At 41.6% G+C, this 20100-nt stretch overlaps 1 protein-coding gene across 1 annotated transcript in view; it reads right to left on the bottom strand.

The window, feature by feature from the left end:
• Nucleotides 1-5478: 5478 nt before the first annotated feature.
• FAM227A (family with sequence similarity 227 member A) overlaps nucleotides 5479-20100 on the bottom strand; it is a 52267-nt gene continuing 37645 nt past the window's right edge. The window contains exons 13-17 of the mRNA XM_070371576.1: nucleotides 19670-19764; nucleotides 16504-16661; nucleotides 14241-14393; nucleotides 10418-10558; nucleotides 5479-6739 (exon numbers count right to left, since the gene is read on the bottom strand). Coding sequence (XP_070227677.1) covers nucleotides 6646-6739; nucleotides 10418-10558; nucleotides 14241-14393; nucleotides 16504-16661; nucleotides 19670-19764 — 641 coding nt within the window. The 3' untranslated portion in view covers nucleotides 5479-6645. The remainder of the gene's footprint in view (nucleotides 6740-10417; nucleotides 10559-14240; nucleotides 14394-16503; nucleotides 16662-19669; nucleotides 19765-20100) is intronic.

Here is a 20100-nt window from a genome sequence, read left to right as displayed (position 1 = left end):
GATGATGGAACTGAGGTATCACAAGGTTAAGTAACTTGCCCAAGGCTTACCGTCTGGCTCCTGTGTTCAGGCTCTCAGCCAATATGCTAAATGAGTATATGGCCGACTTGTATATTGATATATGTGATTCTATTTTCCATTTAGAGAAGTATGATATAAGCACACACAGGCATGGCAACTAAGCCCAAATTACAGTCCAGTCCAGTCATCTACAAGATATCTGGTCTTGGGGAAAATTTATTTAAACATCTTTGTGCTTTATTTTCCTCATCTGAAAACCAAGAATAGTATTAGTCTTGAGTTGGTATGAGAATTAGTGGGTTAATATACTTGAAGTACTTGGGCTGCTATGTGGAAAATGGAGTTAGGAGAGAGGGCAAAGAGAATACTTCAGAGAACACTGTAAAAGTCCAAGCCAGGGGTAATGGTGGTTTCAACCAAGAAAGTCCTCAGTTTGAAAATGGGAAAAATTTTACTTCATTCACATTTACTTCATGAGAGAAGACAAAATAACCTGTAAAAATACATTTAAAAGTACAAGTCCCCAGCAATGCCTTTACTGTTTTTAAGTAAAATGTTACATCCCCATCACTCAGCTTCAACATTTTCAACACATGACCAGCCTTGTTTCACTTATACTTCCATCCTCTTCCTCCCTTTCATATGGTTTTTTTAAGGAAATTCTATATGTCATATTATTTCATCTGTAGATTAAATGCATATCCATAACACCATTATCATACCACCAAAATAATAATTTTTAATATCAAATATCCAGACAGCATTCAAATAACCAATTGTCAAAACAGAGACACAGATGTAGAGAATGGACGTATGGATACCAGAAGCGGAAGGGGATGGGTGGGATGAACTGGGAGATTGGGATTGGCATATATACACTACTATGTATAAAAGAGATAACTAATGAGAACTTAACTAATGGGGAAAAATGGAAACACTGGCAGATTTTATTTTCTTGGACTCCAAAATCACTATGGACAGTGACTACAACCTTGAAATTAAAAAGATGCTTGCTCCTTGGAAGAAAAGGTATGACAAACCTAGCGTGCGTGCATCGAGGTCACTTCAGTCGTGTCTGACTCTATGCAATCCCATGGACTGTAGCCCGCCAGGCTCCTCTGTCCATGGGATTCTCCAGGCAAGAATACAGGAGGGGGTTTTCATGCCCTTCTCCAGGGGATCTTCTTGACCCAGGAATTGAACCTATGTCTCTTATGTTTCCTGCATTGGCAAGTGGATTCTTTACCACTAGCACCACCTCACCTGGAAATCCCTAACAAACCTAGACAGCATATTAAAAGCAGAGACATCACTTTGCTGACAAAGATCGGTATAGTCAAAGCTATGGTTTTTCCAGTAGTCATGCATCAATGTGAGAGTTGGACTGCAATGAAGGCAGAGTGCCAAAGAATTGATGCTTTCAAACTGTGGTGCTTGAAAAAACTCTTGAGAGTTCCTTGGACAGCAAGGAGATCAAACCAGTCAATCCTAAAGGAAATTAACCCTGAAATTCATTGGAAGGACTGATGCTGAAGCTGAAATTCCAATACTTTGGCCACCTGATGTGAACTGACTCATTGGAAAAGCCCCTGATACTGGAAAAGATTGAAGGCAGGAGGAGAAGGGGACGACAGAGAATGAGATGGTTGGATGGCATCACTGACTCGATGGACATGAGTTTGAGCAAGCTCTGGGAGTTGGTGATGGACAGGGAGCCTTGGCGTGCTGCAGTCCATGGGGTCGCAGAGTCCGACAGGACTGAGCGACTGAACTGAAACCGAAACTGACAGTTCATATGGAAATGGCATGATAAATACTGATTTATTTCCTTTATTTGCTAGTTTTCAAAATAACAAATTGGTCCCCTAGCATCTTTCAACGGTGACCAATTATTTTTTTTTAAGTAAGATATGAATATGTGGGTGAAAACATGTTTGACATGCTTCAGTCCATGACTATTATTATTAAACTTAGATGGTCCCATCTTTAGCCAATGGGATTCTAAGTTGGCTATGGAGGCTTTCTAACAGGACTCTCATCTTTGGTAGCTTCCTTGCTATCTAGTATGGCGATGTTCCAAGTTCATTTCATGATTTTCCTGCCGTAGACCTGGAACCAGACAATTCTTCAAGGATCCCTGTATCCTTTTAGTGCAAATAGTATTTCAAAACCACAGTCTAGTTCATTACTACTGGGTTAGTCTTCATTTCCAAGTCATTTCAATGGACAGAGTTAGTTGGTTTTTTTTTTTCTTACACTTTAAGGAGATATAAATGATATACAAGAAACTGAACATATTTAAACTCTGTGAATCCCTCAGCACAATGAAGACAGTGAACATAACCACCATCCCCCAAAGTTTTCTTGGGCCCCTTTGTAATTTCTTACTCCTCTCCTCCTCTACCCTCTTTAGCCACTTCTACACTCATTCCTTAGGCAACTATTTGTTTTTAAAGACAGGGCTTCCCTGATGATTCAGGTGGTAAAGAATTTGCCTACAGTGCAGGATACCCAGGTTCCATCCCTGGATCAGGAAGATTCCCTGGAGAAGGGAATGGCTACCCACTCCAATATTCTTGCCTGGAGAATTCCATGGACAGAGGGATTTGGTGGGTTACAGTTGGTCTGAGCAACTAACAGTAACTAAATATAAAATATATCCTCAATTCATAATCAATTCAAACTCAGGACCATAGGATTTTAACTTCTTCTAGCTTAACATCTGATTTTCCTTACTTCCATGCTGTAGGAAGGACAGAATGGGGGTATTACACAATTACTCATTTGCTTTATTCCATATTATAGCTAGTGCTTCTTGAATGTTCCCTTTGGCGCTTATCCCCCCCCCCTATAAAGGGTGTGAAGAATTCTTCACCACAATTTTCCCTTCTAATATTTACAAAGAGTAGAGACAGATCTTTTCATCTTGAACTGCCAAGAGGCCTATGGTTATGAGTCCTCAGTAACTTCTGGAAGGGGTCCGAGCAGGCATGATCTGGGACCCAAGCTGTGCAAAGGATTATCCTGAAAGACATGTCCTGGCTTCCATGTTCAACATGTCCTGTTTCAGGAGAAGAGTATACCTTTTAACAGTAATGATAATAACAAACAACAATAGCTGGTAGCAATTATCAAGTGAAACATGCTAAGCCAGGAACTTTGCATAAATTATCTCATTTAACCAACACAACACTACCTTCCTAGGCAGACATTCCCTTTCTGCATTCAAGAAAACATGTTCAGAAAAGTCAAGTCACAAAAGCTACTAGGCCTAAGGTCATAAATCTACTATGACACAAAACAGGGATACAAAGTTCTGAATTTTCTGGGTCCAAACCTTGAGCTCTTCCCTTTTACCCCTCTTCCATCCCTTTACCTGGGTACTACTTTCCAAGGGGGTCCCCTAGAATCACACTCAAGTTCAAGTGAAGATGTTATCTAAGGGAGACACCATCTGTCCCAAGAATGTACTTAATTGCTTCTTGGTTCAGGCAGTCATTTGCTTGTTTTTTTTTCCCTCTTGGCTGGGTTGGGCAGACTGTTCTAACACAGACCAGGTTACTCCCTTGTGCCCTGAGACCCATATGATAAAGGCCGAGCCCCTCAAGCCAACTGCAGGTCCTTCTACACATTGGCCCCTGTACTTCAGGGCCTCAGTGAAGTCTCTCTGGGCTTGGTTTTTCTTGGATTCCACACAGATCTCTAGCACAACTTTAATGCATGTATTGGTTTACACATCTTCCCTCTCTTGCAGGTCAGGCATGATGTCTTTATTCATCTCTGTATCAACAGGACCCGGTGTGTGCAAACATGGCGTAAGATAGATACCTAGTGAACGCTCCCTCAACCTCTTTTCAAGCCCCAGTGTCCTCCTAAGAGAAATGGAGGTACCAACACCCACCTAGGGGCAAAGAGGGGAAAGGGGTTAAATCTGAGATAATGTCTGAAAAGGACTTAGAGTACTCAGCACTTAGTAAGTACTTAAGAAATGATGTCTCCTATGATTACTATTTGGAGAAGGCAATGGCACCCCACTCCAGTACTTTTGCCTGGAAAGTCGCATGGACGGAGGAGCCTGGTAGGCTGAAGTCCATGGAGTCGCTAAGAGTCAGATACGACTGAGCGACTTCACTTTCACTTTTCACTTTCATGCACTGGAGAAGGAAATGGCAACCCACTACAGTGTTCTTGCCTGGAGAATCTGAGGGACGGGAGAGCCTGGTGGGCTGCTGTCTATGGGGTCGCACAGAGTCGGACACAACTGAAGCAACTTAGCAGCAGTAGCAGCAGCATGATTACTATTATATGATACATATAATACATACCTATATATACTCCATAGTGTTATTATTAATAAACAAGTGAATGAAAGAATTAGTAAGCAAATACATGAATGAATGAGGTCACTTTATGCCAATTTAAATTCTGACTTTGGCTCAGGTAGGAATGGACTTTAATATTCTTTGTCCTATGGAGGGGAATGACTAAATGTATTATTTTATTATTTTTTGTTTTCTTGTTTCTATTTTAGAGTAAATCCAACAGCATGTGAAGACTTCATCCAAAAAGTTCTTTTGATTCTGAGACAAGGATTCATGCAGGTGAGATGGAAAGTGAGAGGATAAAGACTATTTCATTTTTCTGCATTGGATTTGACTTCTTGATCACCTTTCTGTGGGTGAACCATAAAGACACAAAGAGAAGTAGGTTAAAAAACCAATGTGATCAAGAGAATGAAGAAAGGAATTCCCATCACTATATAAACAGCCTGGAAATGAACCACCTAGAGTGAAGTAGATCAGAAGGCTGGGAAATGGAGGTGAAACTGATAGGTTATGTAAAGTGTCTGAATGTACTGGGAGAATTTGGAGATAGACTGTGATAAGTATACTAAAAAAGGAAAAAAAGAAAACAAGTAGATTGAAAAAGAGACTTAGTTCCAGTGACAGCAAAGAGTTTGGCAAGAAATAAAAACAATCAAAGTATATTCTGTAGCTCATGGTAATGGTGTTGATGGTATAATAATACTGATTAAGGAACCAGCCAAAAATCACAACAGAAACACATTGGCAGGATGGGAGAGGGAAAGTGTGTCCATGTGTGAGTCTAGTCCTCACCTTTCATTGTGAGAATTCAATAGATAATGCCTAACACTGGAAAATCAAGAGCACCAGGGTATTTAAACATATGGAGGAAAACAAAAAACAAAACAATCCGTTAAGAAAGTGGAAAGTGTTGCTGTGGAATAGGCAAGGGGTCTGGAAGAGTGCAATTTTTGTAACAAGCTGTTAGCTGAGTTCTCATAAATGTTTTATTAAGAGAGATATAAGATCAAGAAAGCTTGGAGCTGCTGCTGCTGCTAAGTTGCTTCAGTCGTGTCTGACTCTGTGAGACCCCATAGACAGCAGCCCACCAGGCTCCCCCGTCCCTGGGATTCTCCAGGCAAGAACACTGGAATGGATTGCCATTTCCTTCTCCAATGCATGAAAGTGAAAAGTGAAAGTGAAGTCGCTCAGTCATGTCCGACTCCTAGCAACCCCATGGACCACAGCCTACCAGGCTCCTCCGTCCATAGGACTTTCCAGACAAGAGTACTGGAGTGGGGTGCCATTGCCTTCTCCAAAAGCTCGGAGAATACTGATCAAAAAGATAGCCAGGGTTTCACGTAGAGGTAGATGTTTGTGGAAGACTTTGCAAATCCCCTGAAGTACATACATAATTCCATCATGTAGCCCACCATCTGCCACCAGAACTTGAAAAGTCCAAATATGGCCATGTGGTTCCCTGTTTAATATGGTTCATGGATTCCCACCACTTAGATACTAAAGTGGTTTTGCTTAGAAAATTCCTTCATGGTTTGTCCAGGAATCTTCTCCAGGCTCATCTCTCCTAGAGCCCCTCACATACTTCCTTGACCTCCTGCCATGTTACTTGCTGCGTCTGAGTCTTTGCCTCTGCTGCTCCCTAGTGGGTCGGGAAGATCCCCTGGAGAAGGGAATGGCAACCTACTCCAGTATCTTGCCTGGAAAATCCTATGGACAGTGGAGCCTGGAGGGCTGCAGTTCACGGGGTCACAAAGAATTAAGACATGACTTAGCAACTGAACACGCACGTACATGTTTGTCTTGTGTTTAGCTCTATGCTTGGCACAGAGTAAACAGTAAGCTGGTAAAGAAAGTGGAAGTGTTAGTTGCTCAGCTGTCTCTTTGCGACCCCATGAACTGTAGCCCTCCAGGCTCCTCTGTCCATGGAATTCTCTGGGCAAGAATACTGGAGTGCTTCGCCATTCCTTTCTCCAAGGGATCTTCCTGACCCAGGGATAGAACCCAGGTCTCCCTCATTGCAGGTGGATTCTTTACCGTCTGAGCCACCACTTAATATTGTTAGCTATATAAGTAAAATAATGGGTAAAAGAGTAAATGCATGAGTAAATGTAGTGACCTAAGGAAAAATCTCCCCACTCCTGCTATTCACTCAACGTAGGAAAAACTGTAGTGGAATCTTTCCCCGATCCTGGGAATATTTATTTCTATTTCTCAGTCTTTGGCCACAAGTTTCTTTTTCTCCTGTTTTTGTTCTCCTACTAGCAGGAATGTCAGAAATTTTGTAGGAGCTTCCAAGTTCCTACAGGGACGAGACTTCATCAGTGCTTGATGGTGAGAAGGAAGAGTCAGTCAAATTCTGTTTCCATTCTCCATCCCTCTCTTCCTTTTCCTTCCTGTGGAGGAAACAAAAAAGACATTAACAAAAATTGGCTCAAAAAAAAGTGTGATCTCTTCAAAGGTTTCACTAGAATCTTGATAAGTATTGACAGAAAAAGTTTACAAATCAGCCAAAACATTGGCAATAGCAAATAACTGACGCAGAATGCTGAACACATGGCAATGACTCCCTCATTCATCTTCTAAGTATTGACTGAGGATCTGTTGGATGCTAGGCCCTGGAGGGAAAAAAAAGGTCATCTAGGGCAGTATTCCGGACCTCAAGGACAAATCTCAATCTGTGGACAAGCAAATCTGTGACTAGAATATACTATGTTCTGTGATATGTGATCAGGAAAGCACAGGACAATACCCTGAGTGGGTAAATCAGGGAAGACTTCCTGGAGGTGATGTCTGAGCTGAGTTTTAAGGGTTACTGAGGGGTTAGCTAGATTAAGAAGTAAGGGTGAAAAGCTGTAAACTGAAAGGGTGGGGGAGGGATAGAATGGGAGTTTGGGGTTAGCAGATATAAACTATTACACATAAAATGAATAAATGACAAAGTCCTACTGTATAGCACAGGGGACTATATTCAATATCCTGAGATAAACTGTAGTGGAAAGAATATAAAAAGAATTTATTTTGATGTATAACTGAATCACTTTTCTGTACAGTAGAAATTAACACAACATTGTAAATCAACTATACTTCAATTTAAAAAAAGAAGTTATTGAAAGATAGTCTTGTCTGAGGGAATAACAGTAACATTGGTGAATTACATTAGTTGGCTTTTTGTATTTCTGAGAATCTAATCTGGATATCAGAAAGAATGCTAATGAGTCATCACTGAATTTACAGGATTCCGTGGCTCAAACAGGTGGGCCTCAAGCTAAACTATTATTTTTAAAATGTGAAGGAAGGAAGGAAAATTTCCTTCCCGGTTTGAAGGAAAATTTCAACTAGAAGGTTGAAAGTTTTCCTTCATTAAATTTCTCAAATCATTATGCTTTGGTTTCTTTATCTCTGAAATGGAGAGTATAACACATCTATCTGTGGTAGAGATGGTTATTTAACAACTCATCATCCACTCTCCCTTTTCACTTTAGCAATGGAGCCAGTTTTTGTTTAAGATGGTAATGTACCCAGATTTAAAAAACAAACAAACAACCCATTTCCCAGTCTCCTTTGAAGCCAACATCACCATGTGACTAATATCTGGCCCTTGAAATAAATCAGTAATGTTATATGATATTTCCAAGGAGGTTATTAAAAAGGGAGAAGTTAAAAGAAATTGACTACACATGGGCATGAGGGATCTTTCTAGGGTGATGAAAAAGTTCTAAAGCTAAATTGCAGTAATTGTTGCAAATCTCTGTGAATTTACTAAAATCACTGAATTGCACTGGCAAAGTAGGCAAATGTTATGCTAAGTTGTACCTCATTAATATTATAAAATCATAATCATTTTTATTTTAATAAAAGAACATGCTAAATATTTTTAAACAATATTTATTAAAAATAAAGAAATTGCTGTAGCCATACATTCACGTTCTAGCAAAAATGAGATGGAAGTGGAAATGTTGTTTGGGACTTCTGGAAATGCTCCTTAAAAGAGAATGTGGCTATAGATTAAAAGTAAATGAATGGAGAAAAATACACCATGCTAATACTGATCAGAAGAGAGCAAGGGTAACTATACTAATTTCAGACAGAGCAGATTCAAAGGCAAAAAAAGTTATCAGGGATAAAGAAGGACATTATATAATGATAAAGCAGTCAATTCTCCAAGAAGACATAACAATTCTTAATGTGTATGCTCCTAACAAAGCAGCATCGAGCTACACAAGGGAAAAACTGCTTGAAAACAAGGACAAATAGGTGACTCCACTATCATAGTCAGAGACTTCAACACTCCTCTAATCGGAAATGGACAGATCCAGCAGGCAGATAATCGGTAAGGACATACTTGAGCTCAACAATACCAATAATCAACTGGATGTAACTGACATCTGTAGGCTACATCACCCCCAAACAGCAGATTATACAGTCTCTGAAAGCTCACATGTAACATTCACCAAGACAGACCAAATTCTGGGCCCAAAAAATATACCTAAACAAATCTGAAAAAAAGATAAATCACATTATGCCTGCTCTCAGACCAAGATGGAATCAAACTGGAAATCAATATCAGAGAGAGAGAGCTGGAAAATCCCCAAATACTTGGAGATTAAACAACATGCTTCTAAACAACACATAGGTCAAAGAAAACTCAAGAGAAATTGCTACATAACTCATCAAATCCTCCCGGGTTAGGACACACAGTTTCGAGGGCAGGAGCCTACTGTGTCCCCACCTCACCTGGCAAAACAATAAGTCTCTTCTTTTCTACTTCATCCAAAACTCTGTCTCTGAGGTTCGATTCGGCACTGGTGTTCAGAGACTGAGCTTTTGGCATCACCATCAGAAACTTTTATGAGGCTTACTTAGTTTATGGAGGCTGGGAGAGGGTGTCTCTCTTTCTTTCAGGTCATACACTATAAAGACATAGGCTTGGGGCTGTTCTTGGCGCTCTTTCTTTCAAGGGCAGCTCAGTTCAGTCACTCAGTTGTGTCTTACTCTTTGTGACCCGATGAACCGCAGCACGCCAGGCCTCCCTGTCCATCACCAACTCCTGGTATTTACCCAAACCCATGTCCATTGAGTCGGTGATGCCATCCAACCATCTCATCCTCTGTCGTCCCCCTCTCCTCCTGCCCTCAATCTTTCCCAGCATCAGGGTCTTTTGTTTCAAGGGCAGAGGTAGCTTGAAAAGCAAGCCAGCACACAGGAACAGAGGGTCATAAAAGAAAGGGAGACGACTCCCCTGGTGATCCAGTGGACAAGAATCTGCCTGCCAATATACGTGACACCTGTTGGATCTCTGGTCCAGGAAGATCTCACATGCCTCAGGGCAACTAAGCCCAAGAGCCAAGAGCCATGACTATCACAAGTACTGAGCCGCTCCCACCCCTGCTCTCTACACGACTATCACAAGTACTGAGCCGCCCCCCTACACGACTATCACAAGTACTGAGCCACCCCACCCCTGCTCTCTAGAGCCTGCAAGCACCGCAACTAATGAATCCCATGTGCCCTAGAGCCCACGCTCTGCAACAAAAGAAGCCACCATAGTGAGAAGCCCTTGCACTGCAATGAAGAGTAGCCCCTGCTCACTGCAGCTAGAGAAAGCCCACGTGCAGCAACAAAGACCCAGTAAAGCCTACGTAAATAAATTAAAAAAAAATTTTTAAGAAACAAAGAAAAGGAAAGAATCTGAAAAAAATCTTTGAGCCCTCAGGTCTATCGTACCTACAGCCAGTCTGTCTGTGGCCTTTCCAGTTACAAAAACCATGAGATTTTCCTTCCACTCAAGCGGGTTTGAGTTGGTTTTGTGGCACTTGCAACCTAAGAGCTCTGACTCAAACAGTTCATAAAGTACAAGTATTTGGCATAGAGGAAGTACAAGGTCATTGGTAGCCCTTACAGTTACCCCTAATAATAATAAAAATAAAGTGAGAATTGAGTGATTAACATATAAAAGTGAGTGGACTTTTATAATATAAAAATATTATATATATATTTTTTTCTTTCCATGTATTAAGAATTCCTACAATGTTCACATTTCTACTTTGCCTATGGTCTTTGTTCAAACAAACCTCAAAATAAACTCAGTCTCCCTCTGATATCTTCTTCTAGATTTCTTTTCAGGAATGTCCTCAAGGAAGGTTGAAGCCTGGATGAACATGTGGTTTGCCTTTTTTTTGTCTTTCGCTCTTTGATCAATATTCTTCACCTCCCTGTGGGGAAATCACAAAGACACATGGAAAAAGACTAAAGAGTCAGCATTATCTTTTTACTCTTTACTCTATCTTCACATGAAAAAGTGTCAGATATTTACAAATTCATTCATTACATCTGTCAAGAGCAACTGACTGAAGCAGAATGTTGGCCACACAACAGCAACTCAGTCACCAAGCTCCTGCTCTGTGCTGGGAGTCATACAGCCCTGTGGGGTACAGAGAAATAAGACATTGTCCCTTACTCAGCGGAATGTACTCAAATTAGGAAGACAGGTGAGGAAAACCAACCATCTGAGAGAAAGCTGAAGCATGAACTTGAGGCAAGCGGAATTCAGTTTGGGGTTCTGCCGTTTGCTGTGTGTCCTTGAGCAAGTTACTTAACCTCTCCTCGCTAGTGTACTCATCTCAACATGGTAATAATAGAACCGAGTATAATGTTGAGGATAAATTGAGTTACCATAGGTCCAGCGATTAGCACAGGGCCTGGTAGTAATATACAGGAAGTGCTCAGTAAATGTCAGTTTCTGCTGCTGCTGCTATTATGATAGGAGAAGGTTCTCAGTGGAATTGGGAAGTACACCAGCTGACCTTTGAAAGGTGAATAGACCTCTATTCAATGAAGAAACAAGTTATGGACATTCAAGGTAGTCAAAATAGCAATAAAAATATATTCAAATGAATTAAGATGTATCATATACTTCTCTGCTGCTATGGAATAGATGTAAAAAGACTGGTAGTAAGAAACAACTGTTGACCTTGGCCTGAACCAGAGATTATTCCAACGTCTTTCCCCAAGTCAAGACAAAAAAATCATGTTGACACAACATTCTCACTTTTGGCATCCTCTTTTCCTAACCTTCTGAAGCCAGCTTCTGCTTGCAGTGGAGAGACAAAGAAGCAGCAAACCGCACTTGTCTTTGTTGTGATGACATTTTCTAACAGGAAAACTTGGACATAAATCCTTGATAGTATTTTCTACCAGAGAAAGGAAATGGCAACCCACTCCACTATTCTTGCCTGGAAGAGTCCATGGACAGAGAAGCCTGGTGAGCTACAGTCCATGGGGTCACAGAGTCAGACATGACTGAACAACTGAGCAGTATTTCCTATATTGTCATTTCTTGGGATTTTGAAGCCTATACATGTCTTGTTGTTGAGTTGCTAAGTCATGTCCAACAATTTTTCGATCCCACAGACTGTAGTGTGTCAGACTCCTCTGTCCATGGGACTTCCCAAGCAAGAATACTGGAGTGGGTTGCCATTTTCTTCTCCAATACCTGTCTTAGGTGCCTATTTTCCACTAGTAAGAGCATCTTTAGTTTGTATGACAGGGTCATATGTCGAAACATTTCATAAAATTCTGCAAAGGGTGTTTTGAATTGCAGGTGCTTGGCCCCCATACAAGTTTAAGGATCATGGCTCTGACTCACAAGGAAACTAAGTTCTGCAGCAGCAATTGATCCTGCTCTTTCATTGCAGCTCCAACTGCATGTGCTAACTAGGTTCTTCCTCCACCTAGAGCAGAGATCCCTGCAAGATAGCTCCTGGATTGCCTTTTCTAAGGAACACTGCTCTAGGCCTCCCCAGTAGCAAACTCTCCAACTCCAAGACCTGGTGCTGCTTTGGATCCTGCAGTTTTCAGGGAATGAGGTCACATGTATTACCTCTAAGAGCCGTCATTTGCTGAGCACTTCCTGTGAGCCAGGTACCAACCTAGACATCTCCTTTAACCCACACAACTACTCTGTTAGTAGTGTCCTTGTTTTACAGATGGGATATCCAAGACTCGCATGGGCTAAATGATGGACCTAATTCATAGAAAGGGTGAGACAGAGCTGTACCTGCAGCTTCTGTCCACCTTCAATGCCAGTGCTCCAAACGGATATGCTACATTACAGATGCTGTGCTTAGTCACTCCGTCATGTACAACTCTGCAACCCCGTGGACTGCAGCCCGCCAGGCTCCTCTGTCCTTGGGAATTCTCCAGGCGAGAATACTAGAGTGGGTTGCCATGCCCTCCCTCCAGGGGATCTTCCCAACCCAGGGATCAAACCCAGGTCTCCCACATTGCAGGCAGATTCTTTACTGACTGAGCCACAAGGGAGGCACATTAGGGGAACAAGTGGTAACTGACATCCCTGAAGAGTCCTAACCCACCTACAACTAATATTCCACGTGGGCATTTGTCATCTTCCATTACTGTTATGGAATAACAATAAAGACTGTTCATGGAGAAGGGAATGGCAACCCACTCCAGCATTCTTGCCTGGAGAATCCCAGGAACAGCGGAGCCTGGTGGGCTGCTGTCTATGGGGTCACACAGAGTTGGACACGATTGAAGCGACTTAGCAGCTGCAGCAGCATATATATATATATAAAAAGTATACAAATACTTAAACAGAAGGAGAAAAAGGCATCAGAGGATGAGATGGCTGGATGGAATCACTGATGCAATGTACATGAACTTGGGCAAACTTCGCCTGGCATGTTCCATGGGGTCACAAAGAGTCAGACATGATTGGGTGACTGAACAACGACAACACACAAATAACATTGATATATATAATGTTCACTTAAAGTGTCCATTTGTGTATTAAATGTGGGGAATTGCTATTTCACTCATAATTTTAAATTTTGTTATAATTCACAAGGAGAAAAATTATGAGTGTGATAGTGATTCTATATATTGATTGCCTATAGGCACACTTTCAATGAACTATATATAGTTTTATAGTACTTTTTTTAACCTTTGTTATTTGTTTTATTATATTAATGGAAATGTAATTTTTATCTGTTGAATCTAATAAACATTGCAATTTGTGTTTTGTAAAAAAAAAAAAAAGACTGTTCAAAAATTTAAACGTATATAAAGAAAGTTGTATAATTAACATCATTTACCCATTATCTTGGTTCAAAAGTTATCAATATGAAGTCAGTCTTGATTCATCTATTATCTCCTTTGCTTCCCTGTCCCCATGCCAAATGGTTTAATTTAAGGCAAATCCTAGACACTGTGTCATTTCAGCCATAAATACTTCATGATATATCTCTTTAGGACACAACTCTTTAAAAAATAACTACAAAATTATTATAATATCTTTAAGAAAGAACACTCTAATAAAACAAATTTCTTAATATCACTTAAAACCAGGTCAATGTTCAAATTTCCCCAGTTATCTCATAATTGAGATAATGATCTCAACTGGTTGATTTAAGTCAGGATCCAAACAATGTTTTGATTAATATATCTCTCCAGTGTCTTCTAAACAACAACAGCTCCTCCTCCCTCCTCTTCTATTTTCCTTGCTTTTTATGTGCTGAAGAAACCAGTTTATTTGTGCTATAGAATTTCCTATTCCAGATTCACCAATTGCACCCCTGGAGATACCGACATATGTGCCCAGGAAAAAAGATTGGATGGATTTATAGGAAAATACTGGCAATGTGAGTGTGTACCTATAGGTGTTTTTCCAGGTTCTTTGTTTTCATTGTGCACAAATGTTTTTGTAGTCAGAAAAAAAATAACTTGTAAAAAAAAAGACCTGGTCTCTGTTACTGTGGAATTTACATTCTGAACGCACGGGTTACAGGGCTGGACCCCAGTTACAAATTAGTGTGACATGCTGCAATAGACAAATGCTGAAACCACGCCGCTTTCCCTTGAAGGCCCCTTAAATACCTGAGGAAGTTGTCCTGCAGCTCCTTCAGGTACTCGTCAAAATAATTCCACTCACTCAAGTGTAGCCAGTTCAGCTGGTGGAAGTTTTCCCTCCGCTTCTTCATGTTGCTCAGTGTCAGGTTGATGACCTCAGCATAGGTCAGGGTGGACTCAGTGGCTTTCATGTCAAGGAAAACCCCACACCATCAGTTGGTATTGACTCAGCTTTGTTGATGGGATATGTCCAGGGCATGGGGAGCAGGGAGGGGAGATGCCCAAGTGGGAAAACTGACCTGCTTCTAGAAACCTGAGCAGGAAACCCTCCATGGCCTTGATCGTGGCCTGCTTGGGAAAGAAAAAGCCTAACCTCTCCATGGCTCGGCCACTCTCCCATCTTTAATAAAGTCCTTCTCCCCTCCTGCTGATGGAAGGGCTGTGTGCTATGTTCAGTCAGTAAGCTGTGTCTGATCCTTTGCAACCCCATGGACTGTAGCCCGCCGGGCTCCTCTGTCCATGGGATTTCCCAGGCAAGAATACTGGAGCAGGTTGCCATTTCCTTCTCCAGAGGATCTTCCTGATCCAGGGATTGAACCCACATCTCTTGCATCTCATGCATAAGCAGGCAGATTTATTTTTTACCACTGCATCACGTAGGAAGCTCCTGGAAGGCCTAGAAGTGCTTATTTTAGACTATCATCTAAAATTCTTACTCTATTATCAAAGTGGTGAATAGAAAGGGATTCCAACTTTCCTTTCCTTTCAGGGTCAATTCTGATTCCCTATCTCATGTTTGTATTAATATGTTGAAAATTTCTCTCTACCTTCCCCTCCCTTCCACCCTTTCTGAACTGGTCAGAATCTCAGTTTCACTCATCATGAGCTGTGGGACATCAGACAATGTATGTCACCCTCTGTGCCTCCATTGCCATATCTATAAAATAGGGATAATAATACCTACCTCAGAGAAGGCAATGGCACCCCACTCCAGTACTCCTGCCTGGAAAACCCCATGAATGGAGGAGCCTGGTGGGCTGCAGTCCATGGGGTCGCTAAGAGTCGGACACGACTGAGCGACTTCACTTTCACTTTTCACTTTCATGCATTGGAGAAGGAAATGGCAACCCACTCCAGTGTTCTTGCCTGGTGAATCCCAGGGACGGCGGAGCCTGGTGGGCTGCCATCTATGGGGTCACACAGAGTCGGACATGACTGAAGCGACTTAGCAGCAGCAGCAGCAGGTACTGTTAATGATAATAATGATGGTTACTACTTTTTTTAGTACCAGCTCTATGCCATTTAATCCTGGTCACAACACTATTGATTTGGTGTGACTATCCTCATTTTAGGAATGAGTTGATAAAGATACTGAGCTTAGAGTTGAAGGTGTGCACATGAGATCTTGAAGCCAGTGGGCTACTGAACTGGGACTCAAATCCAGGGCTGGGTATCCCCAACGCAGGCTCCTTCTACTACACTACACTGTCCTTACAGCGCAATGAGGTGATATAAGGGAAAGCATTTTATAAATAACAAAGTACTATGCTGACAGGTAACATTCGTTCAATCGCTTGTTACCTGCCAGGCGCTGTACCTGTTCTCTACATTACAACCCTATGAGGCAGGTACTGTTATCCCCATTTTATAGGTGAAAAAATGAGGCTCAGAGAGAAGCTGGAACTTGTCTAAGATCACTCAGCTGGTAAGCAGTTGAGTTGGTTCCTGAATCCGGGTCTATTTGATCCTATGTTCTGACCCTCTATGGAAACTGCTAAGACTCAGATGCCAACACATATCACACCCGTTTTCTTAAGATCTGGGTTTTGACCATATCTTTAGGATAAATGTCAATGGGGCCAGGAATTTGCTAATGGGTCTTGAGGAGGGAGGTGTGTGTGTGAGGAGGATGCTAGAAGAAACACACACTTACACACCAAAATTCCTGATCAATATATACTGTGGGGTCAGTGAGCATCTGGGAGGCATTAGTAAATTGCAAAGTATGTTAGAGTCGCTAAGTAGCCCATTCTTTATGGTAGATAGGAAAAGATTTTGCACACAGGGAAATCTGACTTGCCCAGTGTCCCACACAGCATGAGGCAGGTTTTGAATTAAAATGAGCAAGATTCTGACCCATAGGCATGTATCAATGGTCACCCTTGATTGGTCCCTACTGTGTGTCAGGTGCTGTGCTAAGGGTTGGATGTGTCTCTCTTCACCCTTGCTTCTGGGAAGGGGAAGCAGGGATCTGGAGTGATGTGTGTCTAACCCACGGTGGAAAGGATATGAGATGGTCTTGGTTCTTTCTCTCCGGACCATCAACACATCTTGGCCATGCTGCTGCAGGGTGGAGTAGTTCAGGAGGAAGTACACAATCAGAGGGCTCTTCCCATAAATGTTGAAGAGGTTTGGAGTCAGCGGAGGGCTTTTGCAGGCAGGGTAAGACTGAGTAGGAAAGAGAGAGGAGTACAATAAAGTAAACTGCCATTTTTACAGTATATATTAAGAAATGTAAAAGGACTCATATCTTTTATCTAGGAACTCATTTTAGGATGCTATCCTAAGGAAGATTACCCACAAGCAAAAAAGACTTACGCACTACGATGTTTACTGCAGTGATAATTACTACAGCAGAAGACTGGAATAATCTAAATGTTCAAGGAGATGTTGATATCTCTACCCAAAGGCATAGTATGCCACTATTAAAATGTTTACTAAGAGTTGGTACTAAAATATTGTTTCAGATGCAATAGTAATTTTAAAAATCAAGATACAAAATTAGGTAGATAATATTATGTATATTGTATGAAATGAATATAATTATATGAAATAAATCAAACAAAAAAAGATAGATGAGAGACTAGAAGCCTAGTTCCTAAAATGTTAGCAACTCACTCAGCAAATATATACTGGGTGACTACTATATATACTGATCTAGACACTGGCATATCAGCCAATAAGACGACACATTCCAGCCCTAAAGGGCTTGTATTATAGTTGAGAGGAAAACAATAAACTAATCAATAAGTAAGAGAGTGCATGATACTATGGAATAATAAGGGCTTCAGGTAAGAGTCAAGCAGAGCAAGGCGTGTGGGTGGTGGTATGGGAGCCTGGGGAGGAGAGAAATCTTTTCCATGGGGTGGTCAGGAAGGACTGCCTCGAGGAGGAGCGATCCTGGCAGACTCTGAACAATGGAAGGAAGATCTGCGCAGTGTTCCAGGCAAAGGGGACATCAAATGCAAGAGAACCCCAAGACAGACAGGAGCTCAGTGTGGCTTAGGGATGGAAAACAGGCCCACGTGGCTCAAAAGAGAACAAATGATGAAGCTGAAGAAGCAGTGGGGTCTCCAGGCCACTGAAAGGAGTTAGGATTTTCCAAGTGTGACTGAAGCCACTGGGAAGGTTTTGAGCTGGGTTACAACATGATCTGATGAATTTTTTTCTAAAGATCCCTTTAACTGATGTGTGAAGAAATGACTGCAGTGGGTGAGCATGGAGGCAAGAAGAGCATTTAGGAGGCCTCGACAGTGGTTCGGTTAGTGCTGGGGCCGGGGCTGGGTAGTTGGGAGAGAGGTGAGAAGTGATTATACTGTATCATGTAACTTGTGATTATACCGTAAAAGCAGAATTGGCAGGATTTATTAATGGAGTCAAAGTAGGTGTGAGAAAGAGGGGAGTCAAGGATGACTCTAAAGGGTTAGGTACCAGTTGCCCAGCTGGGAAAGTCTAGGAAAGAAAAGGCTGACAGAGTAGAACAATCAAGAGGCCTGTTTGGGATGTTCTGTGTTTGAGATGCTGAATAGAGATCAGGAAAGAGAACAGGCAGGGACTGAGAGTGATTTGTTTTCTTTCCTTATATTCCTCTGCCTTTTCTCCAAAATGTCTGTAGTGATTGTGTACTACTTTTGTTATTTGTTTAAATACGTTTTATTTTGAAGAAGTGGTTATAATTTAACCAGACAAAAATTCTGTCCTGAATAAACACTGTAGCAGCACCTAACCACATTATTCTCTAATCCTATTTACTTTGTTTTATTTTACTTTATTTTTTAAATGAAAACATATGTATTTATTTACTAAATATTTGGCTGCACCAGGTCTCAGTTGCGGCGTGTTCTTTTAGTTTAGTTGCAGCATACGGGATCTTTTTTAGCTGTCGCATGTGGGATCTTCAGTTGCAGCACGTGGAATCTAGTTCCCCAACCAGGGACCAGACCTGGGCCCCCTGCATTTGGCGGGTGGAGACTTAGCCCCTGGACCACCAGGGAAGTCCCTAATCCTATTCATTTTAATTGCTTAATGAGATTTCCTTTATCTATAGCAGGCTGTCTCCACCTTGGCACTTAGCCATTTGGGGCCAGATAATTCTTTGCTGTGGGAGACTGTCCTGGGCACTGTAGAATGCTGAGCGGCATCCTTGGTCTCCATGTAATAGATACTAGTAGTACTCTGCCCCCACCACCCCTAGGTGTGACAACCAGAAATGCCTCCAGACATGGCCAAATGTCTCCTGGGGGGCAAAACTGCCCCCAGTTGGGAATCACTACTCTTTAGCAAGATTCCACTGGGATCACAGAAACTTGGAGTCAGAAGGGAACTCATAGATCATTTAGTCCTATAATTCCTAAAGCCCCATCTCCCAGTGAGGGCCAGTCTGTGCCATTATGAAATAGCAACCCAGTATTCCAGTAATCTTGCCTGGAGAATTCCATGGACAGAGGAGCCTGGTGGGCCACAGTCCATAGGGTCACAAGCAACTTCACACACATGCACACTTGTTTGGCTATGCTGGGTCTTAGTTTCAGCATGCTCTGAGCATCAATTTCCTCACTAATAAACTAAAGAATAGCAGGAGTAATTGTTTCAAAGGATTGTGACAGTAAAATAAAATATGTTGTATGCACAGGTTTAGTATGGTGGTGGTGGTGGTTTAGTTGCTAAGTCGTGTCTGACTCCTGCGACCCCATGGACGGTAGCCTGCCAGGCACCTCTGTCCATGAGATTCTCTAAGCAAGAATACTGGAATGGGTTGCCATTTCCTTCTCCATAGGTTTGGTATAATGCCTGACGTACAGTAAGTATTTATTACATGTTAATTATCATCACTACCTCAGATAAACCTCATAAGACCACCAGGACCTAGGAATTATTGTCCACATTTTATAGAGTAGGAAATGGAGGCCCAGGGTTCTCTTTCCATTACACCCAGGCTCCTGAGTTTCAAGCAAATAATTTAAATCTGGAGAAATCCAGGCTAAATGCTCACTCAAACTTGTGCCCACTTCAGTCAATAATTATCTGCAGGAGATTTCCTTACTGTATTAACCGAGTCTACAATCAGAAACACCCCAGTTTTTACTCTGACATTTTCACAGACCTAAATTTTCTAGCCAGAACTCCTAGCACCTTTTAAGCCATCTCTACTATGAAACTTGCAATCACGTGCTCACCTGCTTAGGAACCATATTCTCAAGTTCTCTTGCTGCTGATATCCTCTTGACTTGTTTTGTGGGTCTCCTCAAAACCAGAGTCTGATAGGTATGCTCTGTCAGTACAATATTAACAAAAAATAATCAATAAAATTGTCAGCTATGATGAGAAAAGGAAACAAGAATTTAAATAACTGTGGATTTCTTATCAGACCATTGAGACCAGAGGCTGTGGAACAACATTGAAAAGTACAGAAAGAAAAGAACTGTCAACCCAGAATTCTATATCCAGAAAAAATATCCTTCAAAAATGAAGGTGAAATAAAGACATTATCAGAAGAAAGACAACCAAGAAAACGAATTGCCAGCAGGCCTATTTTAAACAGAGGATTTTTTTTGGTGGGGGGAGGGGCTGTAAGAAGGAAAATGATTCCAGAGGGAAACCTGGAACT

The sequence above is a fragment of the Bos mutus genome, chromosome 5, assembly GCF_027580195.1.
Source record: "Bos mutus isolate GX-2022 chromosome 5, NWIPB_WYAK_1.1, whole genome shotgun sequence".
NCBI classification, from domain to species: Eukaryota; Metazoa; Chordata; class Mammalia; order Artiodactyla; family Bovidae; genus Bos; species Bos mutus.
The sequence above is the reverse complement of the archived record's forward strand: the minus strand, read 5'-3'. Positions and strand labels throughout refer to the sequence as shown.